The following is a 25,536-nucleotide window of genomic DNA, read 5'->3' on the forward strand; positions in this document are numbered from 1 at the left end:
TTCTTTTATTCGTTTTGGTTGGATTTTCCACCCATTGAAGTAAATCAGGTGTGTCAAAACGCAACCAAAATATGTAGCTGTGCGCTTGCACTGCATTTTTGTTGCGTTCTGCATGCTTTTTTGACAAACAAAACGCAGGTCTTTCAGTCTCTCTCTCTCTGTCGGTCTCTCTCTCTGTCGGTTTCTCTCTCTCTCTGTCGGTTTTTCTCTCTCTCTCTCTGTCGGTCTCTCCCTCTCCCCCTTCTTTCATATTCACTGATCACCGGCGCAGCGCTGCACGGCTGTCACAAAGCTCCAGCGGCTTCTCCAGCTTTTGAAAATGACGGCCGCTCATTATTCCATCTCTTATTCCCTGCTTCCCCAGCCCACCGGTGCCTATAAATGGTTGCATTCAGACAAGGCCCCATGCTGAGTGACAGCTGTCTCACTGCAGCCAATCACAGCTGCCGGTGGGCGGATCTATATTGTGCAGTAAAATAAATAATTAAAAAAAAAAAAACAAAAAGCTGCGTGCGATCCCCCCCAATTTTGATACCAGCAAAGGTAAAGCCACACGGCTGATGGCTGGTATTCTCAGGATGGGGAGCCCCACGATATGGGGAGCCCCCCAGGCTAAAAATATCTGCCAGCAGCCGCCCAGCATTGCCGCATCCATTAGATGCGACAGTCCCGGGACTCTACCCGGCTCATCCCGAATTGCCCTGGTGCGGCGGCAATCGGGGTAATAAGGAGTTAATGGTAACCCATAGCTGCCACTAAGTCCTAGGTTAATTATGGCAGGCGTCTATGAGACACCCCCCCATGATTAATCTGTAAGTTAAATAAAATCAACACATACATCCCAAAAAATTCTTTATTTGGAATAAAGGACAAAAAAACCCACCCTCACTCACCACTTTATTAATCCCCAAACAGCCCTCCAGGTCTGATGTAATCCACACGAGGTCCCACAAAGTTTTCAGCTCTGCTACATCAGAAGCTGACAGCGAGTGGCCGCAGACCACGACCGCTCTCTGTGAGCTCCATGCAGAAACTGAAGTGAGTCACGCTATCAGCGATGACGTCGCTCAGGTTACCCGCGGCCACCACTGGATCCTCCAACTGTGACAGCAAGTCGCCTGAGTGACTGAACTGAGCCGCGCGATCAGTGGTGCCCTCACTCAGGTAATTTGCAGTCTCACATGGAGGACTTCACTTTGCCTCAAGTAAGTGGAGTGAAGGCACCGCTGATCGCGCGACTCACTTCAATCACTCAGGGGATTTGCAGTCACCGGTGAGTCCTTCACCGCTGACCGCAAAGCAGGCCGCGACACACAGATAGAGCTGTGTGATGACAATGAAGTCGGGTGAAGTTCATCCCAGTTCATTCTGATCGCGCGGCTCTGTCTCGCAGCCAGCCATGCTCTATGGGGATGTAGCAGAGCTGAGTGGGACCGCGCTGTCAAAAATGCATACAAAATACATTCAAAATGCATACAAAATGCATGTGCTTTGGGTGCATTTTTTTTTTGTCAAACGCAGTGTTTACAGTTGTCCAGTCTGCCAGAGGGTGCATTTTTTTCTGCACTTGACAGAACGCAGCATGCGCACATACCCTTAGAAGCGCAGCAGGCAAGAAGAAATCTTAATAAGCTACAGCGAGGGTTATTCCTTAAGTAGAGAGACCATTTTTTTGCAATGAAATTCCAATTTCTATGTCCTTTCACTAAAGGTTTAATTATCATTGTAAATGGGTGTGGAAATAATGGGAAGCCTTGACTTCTCCCACAGATAATATAGAAAGGTCAGATGGAAGCACTGATGTATTACTACTATACAATCAATGTGCAATAGGAAAAATGCTTGAAAAATTACTAGAAGCAACGACATTGGGTTAAATTTACTTTGTTTTTAATTCTTAAAGGTGTTCAGCACTTTCCAGCCAAATTTCAAAAATGCCCTACACATGCTCGAAATGTCCTAAACTAAGTGCGCTAAAGTGTAAGCAATCATAAATGATTATAATTATGCTTTGCATTATATTCCACAGCTCTTTATACACATCATCATCACTGCCCCCAGTGGGGCTCAAAATCTGAAATTCTAATCAATAAGAATTTGGAGTGTGGAAGGAAACTGAAGACCCCAGAAGAAAAACACACAAACTCATTGCAGATCCAAAAAAAAAGGTGATCTGGCACTATAAAATGCATACTTTATTTCTTGTCCATTAAAATATCACAAGTAGAGAATACAAGAGATGGCCATTTGGGTTTACGCATTTCAAGATACACACTTGTTAATCATAACCTAGCTAGGTTAAGAGGTGTATACATCGAAATGGATAAACCCAAATGGCCAGCATTTTTATTCTTTCCTTGTGATATTTTAATGGACAAAATATAAAGTACAGGTAAGCATTTTATAGTGGTGGATCACATTTTTTTATTCTTTAGGGATTCTGATCCTGAGCACTTACATAGGTGAGCTGTTTTTTATTTCAGCTCCTTGCAGATGTTATCCTTGGTGGGACGTGAAACCAGGACCTCGGTGCTGCAAAGCAACAAAGCTAACCACGGAGCCACCGTGCTGCCCTAATTGCTTACCCCTTTGCTGTGGATCTGCAGCATAATTAATAGAAAGTCGTAACCACTACATCTTTAGCAATCAAGCACAATTAAAAAAAATATATATATATATAACCAATACGAACTTGTGATATCTTTAATATGACATAACTTGAAGTTCAGATTTAATTGAGGTTACATAATTGTGTAACTGTTACCTGTGCAGCCACCCTGCTATACAGTCACATATTAAATGTATTCAACAGATCTATCACCTAAACAAGACATATACAGAAAATGAAAGGTGGCCACAAGATCTAGTGACTGTAGGTATAAAAAACATCACATTTCAGTTCTCATTTCCACGATTCCTAGCCTATTTGAGATGAGCTACCTGGTCAAGCTTTGTCTATGGAATGACACTGAACAAATAGCCTGTGACAAATCCTGACCTCCCAATTGCTCCCGTTCCCCTGAAGCAGCACAGCTGCCTATGTTTGTGGACAAAACTAATCTTGCAAAATAATTTCCTCTTTGATCCACAGCACTGAGTAAAACTAAATAGGCCTTTGGTTCTGGGTGAGTGGCAGCAGACAGTTGCTCGGTGCACATCCCTTTCAAGTCAGCTTTTTAAATTTTACATCCTCCTTGTCATCCAAGGCATCAACCTCACAAGGAAAGAACTTGCTTCCTTCAGTGAATCAAGCATGAAAAGTTAAACATAAGACAAGTCACTCTACCTCTTTATATCACTTATCACTTAGCATCGTGCAAACCTATTTCTCATGTTGCACTAGGTAACAATAAAAAGGACACTTTCAGCTTGGTGAACTAATGACAAACAAATGACTTCAAACGTGTAACATCCCATCTCAGACAGACTGGTCATTTAATGACATGGGAAATATTAAGTTTTTCTTCCCATGCAAACAAGTAATATCATTCTATGGATCTCTCTTGGTCTGTCCGACAACCCACTGTACGCTTTTGTTACTAACTTATAAGGAATAACGTTTGGAACTCCATTCTATGTCTGAACTGGGTGCAAAAACCTAAAAAACATCACTATGGGGAGATAAGGTATGCACACCAGTGACTATGTAAGGGGAATACATGTAATAGCAGAAACTGCTGTGTGAATACTGACTTGAAAAATTCAATAGCTATATGTAAGAGTGAAAATGTGAAAAATGGAATCTGCATTACTGCCATGAATATATGAATAAAGAGAAATTTAGCTACTGAATTGATCAATGCAATAGAGCCCCAACACTACGCCAAAGTATTTCTCTACGTTGGGGTCCCTAGCTTGTGTGTGTCCTCTCATGCAGTTAAAAAACTTACCGTGTATGGGAAGCTGAGACCCAGGCTATTTATGCGTATGATATGGATTGGCAATAGGTGTGAGTGGGGAGGGTTCTCAAACGAAAAGCTACTAACAAATAAGGAATAACGTTTGGAACACCATTCTATGTCTGAACTGGGTGCAAAAACCTAAAAAAAATCACTATATGGAGATAAGGTATGCACACCAGTAACTATGTAAGGGGAATACATGTAATAGCAGAAACTGCTGTGTGGGGCTCTATTGCATTGATCAATTCAGTAGCTAAATTTCTCTTTTTTCATATATTCATGGCAGTAATGCAGATTCCATTTTTCACATTTCATTCTTACATATAGCTATTGAATTTTTCAAGTCAGTATTCACACAGCAGTTTCTGCTATTACATGTATTCCCCTTGCATAGTCACTGGTGTGCATACCTTATCTCCATATAGTGATGTTTTTTTAGGTTTTTGCACCCAGTTCAGACATAGAATGGAGTTCCAAACGTTATTCCTTATTTGTTAGTAGTTTTTCGTTTGAGATATATATACATATATACACACTGTATACATACATGCACACACAATCCCCATATACTATATCACTACACCCCCCATATACTACACCTGTAATATACATCACTACATCCCTATACACTACACCTGTAATAAACTACACCTCTATATACTATACTAGTATATACTACATCACTACACCCCTATATACACCTGTATTATACTACACCACTACACCCCTATATACACCTGTATTATACTACACCACTATACCCCTATATACACCTGTATTATACTACACCACTATATACTACACCACTACACCCCCCCATATACTACACCTGTAAAACTACATTCCCATATACTACATCACTATACCCCAAATATTTGTCAACAGTTAACCCCCTCCCCCAGCCCCCCTGCCCCCCATTGTCCCCGCAGATTACTAGTAACCACTCACCTCTCCCTTGTTATGGTCCCCTCCTCAGGCACCTCCGTACGTGCCCCCCGCTGAGCTGCTTCTCTTTTACATACCCAGGCTACGCCGATGCTGTTTTCCTAGGAGCCCTCGCCGCTGCTTCTCTCTATACAGGCCCCGGCTGAGGCAGCTTCTTCTCCTGCCGGGCGGGAACTTTTCAAATGACACACGCGCGCCGTACTGACGACATCAGGGCGCACGTGTGTCACAGAGAAAGGTGTCGCGCAGGGAACAGTGGAGAAATTCCTGCGTACTTCCGCTGACTACAATGTGCGGGGCTACAGGATCGCTCCCTGCCCGGCACGCAGCGTGTGATGAGGGCGATCTGACCAAGGACCTCCCCGGAGCCTGGAGCTCCGTCAACAGGTCAGATTGCACTCATCACCGCCCGGCGAGCAAGGACGCCCTGAACCAGGCGGGCCAGTCACAGAGAGTAGGCGGGCCGGATGTGGGCCACGGACCGCCCCTTGCCCAGGTCTGCCTTAGACCCACAGGCAAAGGCCTCTGGCTCAGCCAACTAGTTTTCATGCTTTGCCCTGATGGGAGGGTAAACACCCTGAAACATGTATCTGCAAATGGAGATTCTGGTTTGGCTTTATATCCTAAGGGTACCTTCACACTTAGCGATGCAGCAGCGATCCGACCAGCGATCTGAACTGGTCAGGATCGCTGCTGCATCGCTACATGGTCGCTGGTGAGCTGTCAAACAGGCAGATCTCACCAGCGACCAGTAAACAGCCCCCAGCCAGCAGCGACGTGCAAGCGACGCTGCGCTTGCACGGAGCCGCCGTCTGGAAGCTGCGGAGACTGGTAACTAAGGTAAACATCGGGTATGGTTACCCGATGTTTACATTAGTTACCAGCGCACACCGCTTAGCTGTGTGTGCAGGGAGCAGGGAGCCGCGCACACTGAGCGCTGGCTCCTTGCTCTCCTAGCTGCTGTACACATCGGGTTAATTAACCCGATGTGTAATGCAGCTACATGTGCAGAGAGCCGGAGCCGGCAGCACAGGCAGCGTGAGAGCTGCAGAGGCTGGTAACTAAGGTAAATATCGGGTAACCACCTTGGTTACCCGATGTTTATCTTGGTTACAAGCTTACCTCAGCTGTCAGACGCCGGCTCCTCCTCCCTGCTCGCTTCATTTGTCGCTCTCTCGCTGTCACACACAGCGATCTGTGTGTCACAGTGGGAGAGCGCCTTTGAAGAAAACGAACCAGGGCTATGTGTAACGAGCAGCGATCTCGCATCAGGGGCCAGATCGCTGCTCATTGTCACACACAGCGAGATCGCTAATGAGGTCACTGCTGCGTCACAAAAAGCGTGACTCAGCAGCGATCTCGGCAGTGAGCTCGCTGTGTGTGAAGCACCCCTAAGTCACGAGACAAAGCTCCTTAAAACGATTGATAATGAGATTTAGAATTATAGTCCTTGCTCTGTGAAGAGTTTATTTGCATTTTAAAACTTCTTAAGGCCCCGTCACACTAAGCAACATCGCTAGCAACATCGCTGCTAACGAACAACTTTTGTGACGTTGCTAGCGATGTTGCTGTGTGTGACATCCAGCAACAACCTGGCCCCTGCTGTGAGGTCGTTGGTTGTTGCTGAATGTCCTGGGCCATTTTTTAGTTGTTGCTGTCCTGCTGTGAAGCACAGATCACTGTGTGTGACAGCGAGACAGCAACAACTAAATGTGCAGGCAGCAGGAGCCGGCTTCTGCAGAGGCTGGTAACCAATGTAAACATCGGGTAACCAAGAAGCCCTGTCCTTGGTTACCCGATATTTACCTTCGATACCAGCCTCCTCCGCTCTCACTGCCTGTGCTGCCGGCTCCTGCTCTGTGCACATGTAGCTGCAGGACACATCAGGTTAATTAACCTGATGTGTGCTGTAAGTAGGAGAGCAGGGAGCCAGCGCTAAGCATTGTGCGCTGCTCCCTGCTCTGTGCACATGTAGCTGCAGCACACATCAGGTAATTAACCCCATGTGTGCTGTAACTAGGAGAGCAGGGAGCCAGTGCTCAGTGTGCGCTGCTCCCTGCTCTGTGCACATTTAGCTGCAGCATACATCGGGTAATTAACCCGATGTGTGCTGTAGCTAGGAGAGCAGGGAGCCAGCGCTCATTGTGCGCTGCTCCCTGCTCTCTGCACGTGTAGCTCCGTGAGGTGGTAACCAAGGTAAATATCGGGTTGGTTACCGATATTTACCTTAGTTACCAAGCGCAGCATCTTCCACGCGGCGCTGGGGGCTGGTCACTGGTTGCTGGTGAGCTCACCAGCAATTCGTGTAGCCACGCTCCAGCGATCCCTGCCAGGTCAGGTTGCTGGTGGGATCGCTGGAGCGTCGCAGTGTGACAGCTCACCAGCAACCTCCTAGCAACTTACCAGCGATCCCTATCGTTGTTGGGATCGCTGGTAAGTTGCTTAGTGTGACGGTACCTTTAGAGTTTGGTATGCAAAGACTTTTCACTCCCCATGCTTGCATCGTTACCTCTCCACACTAAATCAAAGGAAAAGCATCCACATGGTATAATATATGTTAAAAATATGAAATAATTAAAAGTATATAATCCCGGAATAAAAAGTTTGAGAAAAGAGGAAAATTTACTTTCCTATCTGAAAATATTTTGTTTATTTTCACTTTTTTAAGTAAGGAAAAGTGTTAATCTTTTGTGTTGTCTGGGTTGCCATTTTACCCCTGTGCAAACTAACCTCTATTATTTCTTTGCTTTTAACTTATTCAGCTTGAGTGACCTAACACCCCTCTTTAGCAAACAGTGCCATGACCTCTGACCCATACAAGCCCAAATAGTACTAATTACGGCTTAATCTCCTTGAACTCACAGCACATTCAGTGGTGAAATACCTCTTGCCAATGACAATGGCAGAGTGACATTTGCTCTGCTTCCATGTTTTCCTTCATGCTAGCACATAAAGGCTAAAAAAACAAAAACCCCTGCTTCAAAAATGAGTATTTGGAAGCTCAGGAGCTAGACAGTTTGTATAAACTACATAAGACTGCAGGCTTTGCAGTTGGGATCCTAGCAATAATAATCAGCAATAATGGAAATATTAGGCTTATGTTGTACTGACAGTCACCCAACAGCTAACTAAGAAATCCCCCAGCCATGGGAGTGTCTCAGGACACAATAATCCATTACCTACAATATATTGTACTATGTTTTCTGCATTGGTAAGGAAACAATTTGGGAAAAAAATGTTGCAATACCTACTAATCTAATCCGTCATTTGGGAAATTCGATGAGGATGGGGTTAAAAGAGAACTTGTCACCAAGTAAAAAATGGCCAGTTTTTGCATCTATTCAATTAGTTTAGGGATCACCTCTTTTGTCTGGGGTTTTATAAGCTGGATGAGTCTTTTTCTAGCTTTTTTTTAGTCATTTCTTGAACACTTTTTAATTTTATTATTTCTTTCTACCCGCATTTTCTGGACCTTTTTTAAATCATTGGGAAGGAAATGCTGGCGATTTTTCAAAAATAAACGCTGATAAAATGTTCAAACAGAAGTCGGGGGGCTTTCCATTCATCTTTTTAGCCTTCCCATTGTCTTCTATTGTAAAGTATGAGCAAGATGAAAACACCAGATGAATGGTATTCTGGCCTCTTAACCGCTTGATGCTTTTTAGAACTTCTAGTGATTTAAAGACATTCGAAAGGGTAAAACACATGGAAAAGTCTTTTTTTTCTTTTACATACAAATGAATAGGAAGAATCTTTTTAGCGTTTTGTGAGTGCTTTTTAGGCAGTTTTCTGAGAGGACCCGCATTAAACCTACCTGAAAAACATGTGAACATACCCTTATAATGCAAAGGGAGGAAATATGAATGATATGAATAAATATCATTCCTGACATGTGTAACCCCAAATAAACCTTAATGTATTTCTTATTTACTCCTTATACACAGCACCATATTTTCTGCCTCTCAGACTGTATAGGGGTTTTCTGTTAGTAGCATGATGATGATGTTTTTGCTCTTCGAGATTCATGGCTCTGGCCTTCACATATCCACACTAATCTTACCACTTTATAGCTTTATAAAACCATATCTTGACAACTACAAAATGCTGAATATGATTGACTGTTAGAAAGGCAGTAGTCAGGAGGTATTCTTGGAGGTGATTTTTCATCTTTCTCTGAAGTCAACGTGGGAGTATTTAAAGACAATTCATTTCTCATTGCTCAGCCTACACAAAAGATTAGTGGACCCAGGTGCTTTATTTAGACAGAAAACGGTCTAGGTTCCTCAATTACTGGGTCACAAATAAGCCTCCAAAATCACCTTCTCCACATAGATGAGCAATGAAGTAAATACAAAGATGAAGGCGGCATTACATGAAATATTACATGTCACGTTTTTCCATAGAAACGCCACTAGAAAGGTAAAGAAGCTAGATAGAGGCTCCGTGTATATTACAATGGGTGCATTTCACAGTAAGTTCCTAACTTCTTTCTGTTATGTGCTCGTCTGTGTATCAATAATCCACAAATTCACCAGAAATGCTCTGACTCATTCTGTTTTTGGAAACCAGAAACTGTTTCCAGGTACGAACACGTCATCATCAAACATTTCAGACAAGCGCATATCATTAGATACATGTAAATGAATGATCTCTGAATTATATAAAACGTCTCAGGTCAGTTTTAGCCATCCATGAAACATGGACCGCTGTCGTATCGGAAGACCCAGCTGACTGTCAATCTCCTGCCCTGAGCTATCGCCTTCATATACGCCTATGAAACAGTTAGCTTAAGTCAGGAGACATGAAGGTCGGGCCGGGTCTTCAGATGTGAAAACATCCCGTCTTTCACGGCCTTAACTGTTTATCACCTTCACACACATATTGATGTAATCAGCAATTATCTAGCTGTATGTTCACACTGCATGGTATTACACTTCTACAGCTAAGATAGGGAAATCCATTCTGTAAGACATGAATATACAAAATAATTAAAAATATATTCTAGATTTTTCCCACACATTAAGCATTTTACCACAGGAGAGCTAAGACTACTATTGAGCTGAATGTTAACCACATTCCTGCCAATATTTGCTTGAAAAGTGCCCTCCAGCAGTGCATGAAAAGTCTTTGAAGCACGCACACGTTTTTGATCTCACATGGTTCAAAAAACACATAACCACATTTGATCAAATTCAGGATACGAGTTGAATCTAACCTGACAGCAGAAATGACAGGTTTCATCAGGCTTCACTATTTCTGTCCCGTATTGGAGCTAAAATATAAACATGGGAAGATGCATTTTACACGTTTGTCAGTCACTAAATCCAAGAATGTAAATGTACAAACTAATTCCAATATTTTAAACCCTCACCATGTCATCAGACTTGTCAATTCGTAATTCTTGAGAATGAATAAGTCTGGCTTTAACCCTTTGTGCAGTTTAGAAATATTAAGAAACTAGGTGACCATATAATTAAACAGTTCAATTTGTTTACAATGTGGAAACGTATTAAGTAAAGTTGCAGCTGATGAAAAATTAATTTACTCAAGTAAATGTAAATGCTAACGTAAAGTTTAACGTATTGCTTAGTTTGACATTTTTTCTTCGTAGAGGAGGCTCTTTGTGGCCAAGGCTGCCACCTGCTGGGACAGTGAAGTAATACATTCTAAGAAATACCTAGGCAACAGAAAAAAAAACTTTATTATATGAAAAAAAATTAAAAAAAACAGTAAAAATTTGGAGATGTAAGTCCAGAAAGCTCAGGATCAAGAATTGATTTTAATTGTGTGACAATGGTGCAGACACATTGCTAAGTTTTTAATACCGGATTGCATCTATTTCTAAAACTCATAGGCCCTGTGCGCACACTGCGTTTTTACCCGCGGTTTTGCTGCGGAAATCTCTTGAGAAAGGTTTGAAATCTTTCTGAAGACATTTCCCAGCAAAACCTATGGGAAAAAAAATGGCTGTGCGCACACTGCGTTTTTTTCTCAAGAAAATTCTTTCTGCAGAATTTCTTGAGAAAATTTCTTGAGAAAATGTGCATGTCACTTCTTTTCCGCAGGTAGCTGCGGTATTTCACTCCATTCACTGTAATGTAATCGCAAAATACCGCGGGTATACCGCAGGTAGAAAATGATGTGCGGTATACCCCCGGTATAGCCGCGATTTACCTGCAGTAATGTTCATCGCTGCCTGCGGTTTTGCAGAGAAGTGATGTCATTATGCCAGGAAGAGGAATCGGAGCAGAGTAAACACACACATCACACTCCCTGGACGCTGCACAGAAGCACTTCCGTGTGACCTTCGTCGGGTGCCCGTGCAGTCTGTGTCCCGCTGCAGCCCCGCGGCTGCCTGCACTGCGGTGTCAGTGTCTGCCCGCCCTGCAGTATCAGCAGCTTCTCACCCTTTAGTGCTGGCAGCCGCGGGGATGACGAGCGCTGCTGTCAGGAGGTTAGATAAGGTGACGATCTCCTGCCCTCCTGAAGTCACCGCTGTCACTGCCTTCTATGCCCGTCTCGCAGGCGGCCCGAGACTGTCACTAGCGGTGACGTCACGGGCTCTTGCGATACTGCTGAGAACGCAGCGGGCATAGAAGTCAGTGACAGCGCTGACGGCAGGGGAGCAGGAGATAGTCACTGCAGGTAATGAGCTCATCTAACCTTCTGACAGCAGCGCTCGTCATCCCCTGCAGTGACCTGGGCTGACCTCATGATGTTAGCTCAGGTCACTGCATTGCTCTCCCAGCCAATGGGGAACATTTTGTTCTTCATTAAGTGGGACAGTGACTATGGTATGGATCGTCGTGGGACCCCCTTATTGGATTACGCCAGACCCGGATTTGATTGTTCTTTTCAATAAATTGGTGAAAGAGGAAATGTTTTGGGGAGTGTTTTTTTCAAATAAAACTTTTTTGTTGTCAATTTTTTTTTTTTATTACTGACTGGGTTGGTGATGTCAGGTATTTGATAGACGCGTGACATCACTAACCCCAGGGCTTGATGCCAAGTGACATTACACATCTGGCATCAACCCCATATAATACCCCGTTTGCCCTCGCACCAGGGCAACGGGATGAGTTGGGACAAAGCGCCAGGCTTGGCACATCTAATGGATGCGCCACTTCTGGGGCGGCTGTGGCCTGCTATTTTTAGGCTGGGGAGTGTCCAATAACAGTGGACCTCCCTAGTCTGAGAATACCAGACCACAGCTGTCCGCTTTACCTTGGCTGGTGATCCAATTTGGGGGGGACCCCGCATTTTTGTTTTAAATTATTTATTTAATGGAAAATAACTGTGAGGTGCCCTCTGTTTGGGATTACCAGCCAAGGTAAAGCTGTCAGCTGTGGTCTGCAGGCTGCAGCCGTCTGCTTTACCCTAGCTGGCTACAAAAGATATGGGGGACCTCACGTTGTTTTTTTTTTAAATTATTTATTTTTTGGCTAAATACACGGCTAAGCACCCTTTAGTGCCACATGAAAGTCACTAAAGGGTGCCAGCTTCGAATATGCAGGGGGGTGGGATATTATATAGGTCTTTCTCATCTATTATCTATCTATCTATTCATCTATCCATCTTTCCCTCTATCCATTATCTGTCTGTCTATCTATTATCTATCTCTCTCTATCTATCCATCTTTTCCTCTATCCCTTATCTGTTTATCTATCTACCGATTATCTATCTATTATCTATATTATTTATTGCAGTTACAGCATAAAAAAACCGCAGAGACCAACCTGCGGAAAAACCGCGGCAAAAACGCGGCAAAACGCATGTGTTTTTCCCGCGGTTTTGGTGCTGTTTTTTACCGCAGGTGAGGTAATCTTCAACTCCCAGAATTTTTTCAAAAAATTTTCTTGAGAAAAATCACTTTTCTAGTGCGCACAAAGCCTCAATATGAAACTAATCTTTATTTGGAGGAACTTTTTCATGTGGAAAGAATTGGGGAGAGGAGAAGGCGGTCTGAGATACGTGTATCAATTATATCAACAGTATGGACTGTGGAAGAGAAGCGCAATAGGGCCTTATACCACAAAAACGTAAGGTAAAAAAACCCTCATCTATAAGGGTTGTGCCAGTCACAACCCCTATACTCAAATGTAGCCAACGGTGGAAAAGCTGCAGCCCCGGGTGTAATTATTCAAGGTTTGAGGAAGGAAACGGGTTGAGGTGCCATGCAATTAACCACTCCAGAATTTATGATTGATTAATGTCTTTTACTTTCATGCACAGGTCAACGCGTTTCAGGGGTACTCGGCTCCCTTCATCAGGACATCAGACAAACGAACATCAAATCATGTTGAGATTTGATGTTCTTTTGCCTAATGTCCTGATGAAGTGAGCTGAGTACTCCTGAAATGCGTTGAACTGTGCATGAAAATAAAAAAAGACATTAATCAATCATAAATTCTGGAGTGGTGAATAGCGCGTCACTACAACACGTTTCCTTTCTCAAACCTTGAATCATCAATTATAACAGGAAGGCCATTTTTGCACTTTTGACCACTTGAGATAGTTCAACACTCATTTTTATAAATCTATAAATTGAGACATGCAGTTAGGGCTCAGGAGAGTGTAATGAACCTTGTTGTCTCCAGTAATGGGAGTACTGGAGCAAGTGATCTAAACTAAGGCCCTGTGCGCACTTGCCGGTTTTTGCCGCGGATTTCCTGCGGATTTGCTGCATGTTTCGCTGCAGAAAATGTTCATAACATCTCTGCAGTGAATCACCAGCAAAACCTATGGGGAAAAAAAATGCTGTGCGCATTAGGCGGATTTTGACAGCTGCATGTTTTGCTGCGGGATTCCCGCAGCAAAAACAATTGCATGTCACTTCTTTTCCGCACGTCGCTGCGGGATTTCACTCCATTGACTGCAATGTAATCGTGAAATCCCGCAGGGAATAATGCAGGCAGCAAATTCTGTGCGTTTCATTGCGTTTTCCTGCGTTATTCCCTGCGGTATTTCGCGGTTTACCTGCGGTAATGTACATCGCTTGCCTGTGGTTTGCAGGGAAGTGATGTCATTATGACAGGAAGAGGAAGCGGAGCAGAGGGTAAACAAACATCACAGACATCACAGACATAGAACACACAGACACAGACACATAGAACACAAATAGAAAGCAAACGGAAATATAGAAAAAAAAACAACACGTGGGCTCCGCTGTATATTTACCGTCCAGCCGAGGTAAGCACACAGCGGCGGCCCGTTATTCTCAGGCTGGGGAGGGCGAGGGGCAGGGTTAATGTCCCCCGCCTCCATCCCACCTCCCGCAGCCGAGAATATCAGCCGCAGCTGCCCCGGGACTGTCGCATGCATAATGCGGCAGTACCGGAGTGTCCCCAGCTCTTCTAGATGCCGTGATGCAGTGGCGATCCAGGTAATAAGGAGTTAATGGCGGCGGATCGCCGCCACTAAGTCCAGGCTTGATCATGGCAGCGTCTATGTGACAGCTTACATGATCCAGCCGTAAGTAAAGTGAAAAAACACACACACACACACACACCGAAAAATCCTTTATTCTAAATAAAACACAAAAAAGCCTCGTTCACCCGTTTATTAACCCCTCCCGAAACAAAGCTCCAACGTAATCCACAGGTCCTGCGCTGCTTAAATCCAGCCGCGACTGACACTGTCACAGCGCTGAATGCAGCCTCGCAGCGAGACAGCAGAGGTAACCACAGGGCATTTCCCACGGCCGGTTAATGTATACTCACTGCCGACCGTGAGAAATGCAGCGATCTGTCCTCTATCTATCTATCCCTCTATCTACCTATCCCTCTATCTATTCTTCTGTCTATTTATTTATCTATCTACTATCTATCTCAGAAGGAAATGTTTTTGGTTTTTTTTCAATGTGCTTTATTGCATTGAATGCAATAAAACACATGTACCAAACCGCACGCAGCAAAACCGCGGCAATACCGCGAACAATACCGCGGTAAAAACGCAGCAAACCACGGCAAACCGCATGCGGCTTTCGGATATGGTTTGCCGCGGTTTTTTACCGCGGGTGCGGTAATCTTTTAATGCCTGCGGAATTTTCTTGAGAAAATTCCATTTTCCAGTGCGCACATAGCCTAAGGGTACTAAGTCGCATATATTTGATGTATAAAATCCCTACGAACACATATTCTGGGACACCTCATAGAATTAGTGAAGCGCAGATGGGAGAAGGATGTGGGCAACATATCTTTAAAAAGAGTGGAATGAAATTCTGAAGTCATCAGGATGGGTCTCAATAAATGTTGCCCAAAGAAGATCTAAGAACTTTCTTATCCACAGAGTATATACAGTACCTTGTGAAATTATTCACTCCCTTGACTTTTTACCCACTGTGTTACATTACAACCTGTGTTTAAATATTTTTGTGATCCGATTTGTGTATGATGCATCAGCACTAAATAATCCAAGCTGGAGAAGTGAAAAGAGAAAAATCTAGGCAAAAATTTAAATTTATGGGATAAAATAAACAGAAATTGGCATGTGTATAGTTATTCACTCCTTTTGCCATGAAGCCCCTAAAAATTTCTGGTGTAAACAATTAACTTCATAAGTCACATGCTTAGTGAATGGAAATCCACCTGTGTGTAATCTAAGTGTAAGATGGGCTGTCAGTCTATACACACCTTTTCTGAAAGGCCACAGAGGCTGCAATACCATTAAGCAAGAGGCATCACTAACCAAGCACCACCATGAAGGCCAAGGAAATCTCCAAACAAGTCAGGGATAAAGTTGTTGAATAGTAGAAGTCAGGGTGGGGCTCTAAAAAAAAAAAAAAAAAAAAAAAACCCAATCTCTGATGATCCCAAGGAGCACCAGACGCCGAGCGGGAGGCCCTGCAGTGGATTGCACACCCACACACATCAGATCTCACACCCGCACACATCAGATCACACACAATCACCCATCAAATTGCGCGCACACACACACACACACACACACACACACACACACACACACACACACACACACACACTCACTACATCCAGCGATACCGATTTCTTCTGGCTGGCAGAATCGTGAGACGCAGTGCGGTGGAACGCAAGGACCTGCGGCTGTGGATGGAATGCTTAGAGGACCTGCGGCAGGGGAGGACATCGTGCAGCATACCTGCTGAGAGGGCTTGCTGGAGATCACAAAAGGAACCTGGGGGCCAGGCAGACGTCCGGGGTCTGGTAAGTATGAGTCTCCTGGGAAAAGGGGTCTGATTTTTTTTTTTTGGGGGGTGGGGAGGGTTTAGGGTAAACTTATTCCCAACCATGTTTCTCCAAGAATAAAGGTCCAGTCACACTAAGTAACTTACCAGCGATCCCAACAACGATAGGGATCGCTGGTAAGTTGCTAGGAGGTTGCTGGTGAGATGTCACACTGCGACGCTCCAGCGATCCCACCAGCAACCTGACCTGGCAGGGATCGCTGGAGCGTCGCTACACGAGTTGCTGGTGAGCTCACTAGCAACCAGTGACCAGCCCCCAGCGCCGCATGGAAGATGCTGCGCTTGGTAACTAAGGTAAATATCGGGTAACCAACCCGATATTTACCTTAGTTACCAGTGCACGGAGCTACACGTGCAGAGAACAGGGAGCAGCGCACACTGAGCGCTGGCTCCCTGCTCTCCTAGTTACAGCACACATCGGGTTAATTACCCGATGTGTGCTGCAGCTAAATGTGCACAGAGCAGGGAGCAGCGCACAATGCTTAGCGCTGGCTCCCTGCTCTCCTAGTTACAGCACACATCGGGTTAATTACCCGATGTGTGCTGCAGCTAAATGTGCACAGAGCAGGGAGCAGCGCACACTGCTTAGCGCTGGCTCCTTGCTCTCCTAGCTACAGCACACATCGGGTTAATTAACCCGATGTGTCCTGCAGCTACATGTGCACAGAGCAGGAGCCGGCACTGACAGTGAGAGCGGCGGAGGCTGGTAACAAAGGTAAATATCGGGTAACCAAGGACAGGGCTTCTTGGTTACCCGATGTTTACATTGGTTACTAGCCTCCGCAGAAGCCGGCTCCTGCTGCCTGCACATTTAGTTGTTGCTGTCTCGCTGTCACACACAACGATCTGTGCTTCACAGCAGGACAGCAACAACTAAAAAATGGCCCAGGACATTCAGCAACAACCAACGACCTCACAGCAGGGGCCAGGTTGTTGCTGGATGTCACACACAGCAACATCGCTAGCAACGTCACAAAAGTTGTTCGTTAGCAGCGATGTTGCTAGCGATGTTGCTTAGTGTGACGGGGCCTTAATACCTACTCCAAAAAAAAGCACTAGCGCTTTTCTGGGGGCAAAAATAAGTATACAACAGTGTCTTATTTCTGGAAAAACATGGTAGCATTTAAAGAACAGATTCTTTTTTTTATTAACTGTTACCATTTGTTTGCCCTTGAAATGGAACAAGAATATGATGTCAAAATGCAGGATTGAATGAAGCCTTAAAATAATGAATGTACACAAATTCCCCTTTACACATCCAAACTACTGATTTTTGGAAGAGATTCTTAAAAGTGCCATTTTCTAGTACGAATTGGTCATCTGTTTCCTCCACAATCAATTGTAGTCATTTGGGTGAGGAGGCCAAGGTAGCGAACACGAAACTGGATATTCTCAGTTGCATTTTATCCAGCTAAATGGTTCACCTGGCCTGACAGTGTAATTCCCATATTAACATTCCGTACATTGCTACCCAATACTTTGGTGACACAAGCATCAGAGGATGTGTGGCAGATAGTTATGGGGATGATTCCACACAAAAGGTAAAAGCCTACAACTATTTAGTAATGCCCATCCATGACGAAGTCAAGCCTGAAACCTGACACCATGAGCACCCTTTCCTAAATACATAATTTTACAGATATCCCTGGTCATCAAGATTAGGAGTTTTTTTGTAGATCCTTCTAAAAAGTCAAACTGGATTCCCGCCCATGGAACAAATAAATGTTTATCTATTTATGTTCTTCTAAACCGTGTACAAAACCTCGACATCGCAAAACTGATACAGTACAGAAAATTTATGAAATTTAGAAGTCATGTTGAGAGGAGCTACAAGAGGCACCAACACAGAAAGCTGGAGTTAAACACTTTGAAAAGTCGCAACATTTTTGAGCAATGTGCAGGTGTGCAAGAATTTTGGAACTTTTGGCGTTTTCATACCAGTTTCAAGCAGCTCCGCCAAAATGGACAGAGGCAAGGAGAAGCCGGGATTTTGCTATACCCACCCATCAAATTCATTGAAAGTGGCGAAATACATTACAGCAAAAATGTTACTCCAGCCCCTGACTTAGTAGCATCTCTGACGAAGCTCATGGAGGCACGTCACTAAGACACGCTGAACTCATAAAGTGGTGTGCATCTGTTCATGAATTTGGATTTGGATGCATGCCCCTCATTAAGGCTACTACACAAAACGTTGGTATAAATGAATCTGACCCTGATTGTTTTGTGGCTGTTATGGAAGGGCCTAGATTGGAGCCCTGCAGCATTTTCTTTTAAAAATGCATCGGAACTGAATAGATTTTCATTCTTTTAGACCTTTTCATTCTGATTTGGTCTATTGCACATGAAAGCTAGTAAATATTGAGAAAAAAAACAAAACAGCATAACGTAAAAATTTGATTTTTTTTTTTCTCAACACTTTCGCTTGCCTCCATATTGCTAACAAAACAAACAAACAAGTGAAATGTCAAGCATCCCTTTGGTATATAACTGCCAGAAAAAAAACGTGTTCCCACCAATTCATATAATACATGATCCACTTTTTTGGTATTAAGACATCACAATATAGGAGCGGCCATCTTTTCTCACCAGAATCATCTGTATCCTGATCATCCACTGGAGCGACTGCTATGCCCATGTCCATGCACTTCTTGCTGTGAGCTTTAGATTTCATGTGTTTAGTCAAATTGCCTAAAATAAAGCGTGTACATGAAAGACTACAGTTACAAAGAGCAGTGCACACAATGATATTTAACCATACATTTATTTTGGTATAACATGTTCAAATGTCAATGTATTATGCTCTGTATTCACTACCTGTTTCACCATAAATAAGACCTACCCTGAAATAAGCTCCAATACGTTTTTGGGGCTTTTTGATGTATGCTTAAAATATAAGCCCTATTCCAAAAATAAGCCCTAGCTGCAGTGTCACAAGAAAGTGTCCAAGCAGCTAAAAAAAGTTAAAGAATACAGAAGGACTCTTTATAAAAAAAAAGCAGACATCACCCCCCCCCCCCAAAAAAAAAAGTAAGTATCATAAGTATCTTTGATATGAGCTTCTGTCTTCCCCTTGTGGCAAACCTTAATGGTACAGTCAATGGAAGTTCTGGCAATTGGGATGTTAACTCCAGTCAGGAAGCATACTATGGATCTATGTACTTCTCAGGGCGTCACCAAGCACCATGAGATCAAATAAATCTTATAGTCTTCAGTAAGTTCACTTGATCTCAGATGCCACAAGTTATATACAGTGCCTTGCGAAAGTATTCGGCCCCCTTGACATTTTCAACCTTTTCCCACATTTCAGGCTTGAAACAAAGATAAAAAAAATTAATGTTATGGTGAAGAATCAACAAGTGGGACACAATTGTGAAGTTGAACGAAATTTATTGCTTATTTTAAACTTTTGTAAAAGAGAATAAACTGAAAATTGGGGCGTGCAATATTATTCATCCCCTTTACTTTCAGTGCAGCAAACTCACTCCAGAAGTTTATTGAGGATCTCTGAATGATCTGATGTTGTCCTAAATGACTAATGATGATAAATATAATCCACCTGTGTGTAATCAAGTCTCCGTATAAATGCACCTGCTCTGTGATAGTCTCAGTGTTCTGTTTAAAGCACAGAGAGCATCATGAAGACCAAGGAACACAACAGGCAGGTCAGTGATAATGCTGTGGAGAAGTTTAAAGCTGGATTTGGTTACAAAAAAAATTCCACAACTTTAAACATCCCAGAAGCACTGTGAAAGCGATCATATTGAAATGGAAGGCGTATCATACCACTGCAAATCTACCAAGACCCGGCCATCCCTCAAAAATGTAATCTCAAACAAGGAGAAGACAGATCAGAGATGCAGCCAAGAGGCCCATGATCACTCTGGATGAACTGCAGAGATCTACAGCTGAGGTGGGAGAGTCTGTCCATAGGACAACAATCAGTCGTACACTGCACAAATCTGGCCTTTATGGAAGATTGGCAAGAAGAAAGTCATTTCTCAAAGATATCCATAAATAGTGTTGTTTAAAGTTTGCCACAAGCCACCTGGGAGACACACCAAACATGTGGAAGAAGGTGCTCTGGTCAGATGAAACCAAAATTGAACTTTTTGAGCACAATGCCAAACGATATGTTTGGTGTAAAAGCAACACAGCTGATCACTCTGAACACACCATCCCCACTGTCAAACATAGTGGTGGCAGCATCATGGTTTGGGCTTGCATTTCTTCAGCAGGGAAAGGGAAGATGGTTCAAATTGATAGGTAGATGGATGGAGCCAAATACAGGACCATTCTTGAAGAAAACCTGTTGGAGTCTGCAAAAGACCTGAGACTTGGACGGAGATTTGTCTTTCAACAAGACAATGATCCCAAACAAAGCAAAATCTACAATGGAATGGTTCACAAATAAACGTATCCAGGTGTTAGAATGGTCAAGACAAAGTCCAGACCTGAATCCAATCGAAAATCTGTGGAAAGAGACGAAAACTGCTGTTCACAAACGCTCTCCATCCAACCTCACTCAGCTCGAGCCATTTACAAAGGAAGAATGAGAGACTGAAATTCTTGCCCAATGTGCAAAACTGATAGACACATACCCCAAACGACTTGCAGCTGCAATCGCAACAAAAGGTGGCGCCACAAAGTATTAACTTAAAGGGGCCGAATAATATTGCATGCCCCAATTTTCAGTTTATTATTTTTTATAAAAGTTAAAAAGAAGAAATAAATTTCATTCAACTTCACAATTGTGTCCCACTTGTTGATTCTTCACCATAATTTTTTTTTTTTTTATCTTTATGTTTGAAGCCTGAAATGTGGGAAAAGGTTGAAAAATTCAAGGGGGCCGAATACTTTCGCAAGGCACTGTATGTATATCATTCAGCTAATGGCCGGATGAATTTGATAAAAAACAACCAAACAAACAAAAACACTACACCTGGTGGGCTGGTTTAAAGCCCCCGTCACACACAGCGAGATCGCTAGCAAGATCGCTGAAATGTCACAGGTTTTGTGACGTATCAGCGACAAAACAATCAGGACCATTTTTTGCTCGTTGGCCTCCCGCTGTGCAGCACGCATCGGCGTGTTTGACAGCGGGACACCAACGATCTGAATGTGCAGGGAGCCGGCGTATAGCAGCCTGTAAGCGGCGGTACGCAGGTAACCATGGTACACATCGGGTAACTATGCAAAGCGCTTTGCATAGTTACCCGATGTGTACCCTGGCTACCAAGCACAGCGTCGTTACACGGGTCACTGGTGGCTGGTCTCTGATCGCTGTGGATATCTGCCTGATTGACAGTTCACCAGCGACCATGTAGCGACGCTCCAGCTATCCCTGCCAGGTTGGATCGCTGGTGGGATCGCTGGAACGTCGCTACGTGTGATGGGACCCCAACTCTTTATAATGGTTAACAATCCTATGTATGGAGGAGGCTCAAAGGCTGAGCTTTCTAAACCACATAGGCAGATAAAGCCTGTACCAAAAAAAGGCATTTGTATCTAACAGCAAAGGTCGAAACTGAGCGATAGTAACAGTAGTTAACTATTTTAATGCCACTATGAATTTCTGATGAAATCTGGGGGTGCTGATGTGCGTTACATTTTCAAGTCCCTTAAAGGGAACCAATCATCAGGATTTTTGTATAGAAAAAAAAAAAGCCAGTGCAGTACTGGCACTATCAGGCACAGGCTGTACATACCATTAGTGGGCAGCGCGGATGTTTAGGCTGTGAAATCCAAGTTTATAAAGTTTGAAAATTCCTCCACTTTTTGATTGACGTGTGCATCTCTGCTGATAATGTCCAAGCGGGTTATGCACATGATTCTCGCCCCCCATGCCGCCTGTTCCTCCCTATCTCTGGCTGTATGCTAATTTCTCTATTCAGAAACACGGCGTCGGAGTTGGCGCCTGCGCATAGCGCTCATCTCCGGCGACGTGTTTCTGAAGCCTGCAGTACCTTGTATTGAACATGAGAGGGCAGCGCATACGCCCTCGCTTCTTCAGATCTCGTTGTGACCGCGGAAGCGCGCGCGGTCACAACAGGACTGGAGAACAGCTGATCTTACAGATTAGCTGCAGCAAACGATATCGCAGCATGCATATATAGATTATAGATCTCTATTTCCGCTTTTGGATTTAGATATCGTAGCAGATGTCTGCTGCAGCTAATCGGGGTAAGATCAGCTGTTCTCCAGTCCTGTTGTGACCGCGCACACCCCTGTGGTCACAACGAGATCTGAAGAAGTGAGGGCGCATGCGCCGCCCTCTCATGCACAATACTGGGTACTGCGGGTTTCAGAAACACGGCGCCAGAGATAAGCGCTATGCGCAGACGCCAACTCCGACGCCATGTAACTGAAGATTGGAAATTTGCATACAGCCAGAGAGAGGGAGGAACAGGCGGCGGGGGAGGGAGGGGGGGCGGTGGCGGACGGAATCATGTGCATAACCCGCCCGGACATTAGGAGAGAGGTGCACATATCAATCAAAAAGTGGATGAATTTTCAAACTTTATAAACTTGGATTTCACAGCCTAAACATCCGAGCTGCCCACTAATGGTATGTACAGCCTATGCCTGATAGTGCCAGTACTGCACTGGCTTTACCTTCTATACGAAAATCCTGATGTTTGGTTCCCCTTAAGTAGTCTATTAAAAAAATCTACATGTACATATATTATATGTATAAAAATAAATAAACCAATGTTCAATTCAACCCCATTCCCTTTTTAAAAATATTTAAATTTTACAAATAAACATCTTTGACATTGCAGCTTTACTAGAAGTTTGACATATCAAAATATAACTTTAATTAACCCGATCGGTAAATACAAAAACAAGAAAAAAAAAACAACCTAATATGCCAGAATTGCAGTTTTCAATCAACACTACTCCATAAAAATGCTATAGAAACTAATATAAATGATGTATCAATACAACCAACAGCTCATCATGCAAAAAAAAAAAAAAAAAAAAGTCCTCAAACGGTTCAAAATCAACAGAAAAATTTAAGTTATGGATCTCAAAAAAATGGTAAACTTTTTTTTTTATTACAAAATTTTAAATTAGTTTTCATTACTTAAAAAGGACTCCCATGAAAGTTTTTATCCTCTTAATATATTGCAATAATATTATATGGCACTGTGAACTTAGAATTGCTCATTCTGCCTACCCAGTAAATTCTTCTCTTTTCTCTGCTGTATTGTAGAAAGAGGAAGTCTCCTGTCCCTGCATGAGTCATTCCCCTCTTCAACTGCTGACCCAGCTGCTCCCCCTTCCCACCATTAGGGACTTTTTCAGTGACTTATGACTCATACAGAGCTTAGAAGGATTCAGCTAGTTAGGTTTTAATCACATGACATCATAAACCTAATTGAAAATAGAAGAATGAACTGGGTAGAAGGGCAAAATGAGCAATTGTAAGTACACAGTGCTATATATGATGACTGCAATATATTATGAGAATAAAAAGTTTGATGGGAGTGCTTTTTTAAATTGTCAAAAATCTATGCAAATTTGGTATTATCATAAATCGTACTGACATGTGAATCAGAATCAAGAGTAATATTTACCAAAAAATGTATGCTGTGTATATAAACAAAGCCTAACACAAAAACCATGGTGGAATTTCTGATAATGAATGTAGATTGTGAGTCCCAATTGGGATAGTGATTATGACTGTAAAGCACTGTGGAATATGATTGTGCTATAAACTATGTGTGACGCCCTGGCCTATCAGGTCGTCACAGGGTATTGTGCAACCTGCCCTTCTGCACAGTATCCACTCCTCCTTGGTTACGGATCCTGGTCCTTTAGTGTTGCTAACAGCTTAACCAGTCAAAATCTTAGGAACACTTTACAACAAACCCACCAGACACACCATTGGGGGGCCTGAAGGGAATAGGGCCGCCCACATGAGGGGTTGGTAGGGAAAAGTGAGAAAGTGACGGAGAAGGAAAACAGGAGTGAAAGGAGGAAGAGGTGGGAGAGAGAGGTCACTGGTCCGGAGCAGGGCTCCTGGAGTTTACTAGGTGGCAGACGTTAGTCTGGGCCTGGTAGGATCTGGAACCCCGGAGGAGGAGGGCAGCCGGCAGCCTTGAGCCATCACCGGGCAGGGGCCAGGGCACGACGGGGTACGTGGACCCTAGGCCGGGAAGTAGCTTCACGCGTCCTGGTAATTTACCCGACGGGATTGAAGACTTTAAGATTCATCCCCAACCCGCTCCAAAATTGGGGTACTAGCGCACCGATGGGATAGGACTTTCCCAAACACAGTCCAAAGAAATCTGAACCCTGAGAGCAAGCTTACTCTGTTAGCTATATGGGTGAGCAGGACCCGAAAAGTTTCAAGCTTGAGGGTCCAACTAATGAGAAGGTGCCACGGAAAAGGCCACAGGCTAACAGCAATACCAAGGGCACGGATCCCAGCGTGCTTCCTCTAGGCTGCAGTGGTGCTCAGAACTCTGGTTTACAAGCTGTCAGTGTTATTATTCCTGGGCTGAGTGAGTACACTGAAAAGCCCCTTTTCCTCTACCCAACGGCACCCCAATCTCCAACTCCAAAACGGGCCCCGGGGCACAAACCCCCTAACCACGGAGGGGTTAAACATCCTGCTGCTACACCATCGCCACCGGGCTCCCCCAACAGCAGCGGTGGTCTCCTACATTACCACGCACCGTGGGTGGCGTGACAAACTTTCTAATCCCCTGTACATACTCTCCCTTTCTTCTTTTATTTCAAGTGTCCGCGCGGACCCCCACCCCCCCCCCCCGGGTCCTGAGACCCCTCGAGCTACCGCGGCTCTGGATCCGAGCGTCTCGGCTGCTGACACGGGGGTGGTACATATGCTATTGATAGAAAATAGATAAAGCTTATTATGTAGAGGATGTTGCCATTTCTCTAGTTAATGTGTGTCAGCATCATTGTGCTGCGATGGTCTGAAAGTGACCAATTATGGATATAAATTAAAAAGGATTACAGCGAGTGCAACTACCCAAGTTGTTTTATATGGTTGTTCTAGGAAATCATGTCTGCCAGTAAACTGAGGTAAAATCAATACAGCGAGAACCTAACCTTTATGTCTGTAATATGTGCTACACATCACCCTTCATTTAACTATTTCACTTACAATACATTTACAGTTCTGTTGACTGGTCATTTAAAAGTAAAGTGCCAGGATGGTTGCCATCAGCCGCAAGTGTCAGCTATCAGTATCAGGGGTTTTTACATAAACCACAGTGCCGGCCATCTCCAAAGAAAAACGAAAAATAAAAGTACTCCAAATGGAGTGACATTAGAGTAGGTGTGTTGAGTTTTCCATTCAAGGCATATGGCTATTACAAAAGCACTGACAATAATAGTCTCGGTTAGTCCTTTAGACTACGAACAGAGCAGCACCACAATTGTGCACCTACTGTTCCGTACAAATCAGGAACATGGCACCTTAGTTCAAGTGATTCA

At 43.8% G+C, this 25,536-nt stretch overlaps 1 protein-coding gene across 2 annotated transcripts in view; it reads right to left on the reverse strand.

Annotated features, from left to right (window-relative positions):
* HIVEP1 (HIVEP zinc finger 1) overlaps positions 1 to 25,536 on the reverse strand; it is a 282,913-nt gene that overhangs the window by 19,275 nt on the left and 238,102 nt on the right. For both annotated transcript variants that reach the window (XM_075314753.1, XM_075314752.1), the window contains exon 7: positions 18,658 to 18,759. In XM_075314753.1, the coding sequence (XP_075170868.1) occupies positions 18,658 to 18,759 (102 nt within the window). The remainder of the gene's footprint in view (positions 1 to 18,657; positions 18,760 to 25,536) is intronic.

This window comes from Anomaloglossus baeobatrachus, chromosome 6, assembly GCF_048569485.1.
Source record: "Anomaloglossus baeobatrachus isolate aAnoBae1 chromosome 6, aAnoBae1.hap1, whole genome shotgun sequence".
Lineage (NCBI taxonomy): Eukaryota > Metazoa > Chordata > Amphibia > Anura > Aromobatidae > Anomaloglossus > Anomaloglossus baeobatrachus.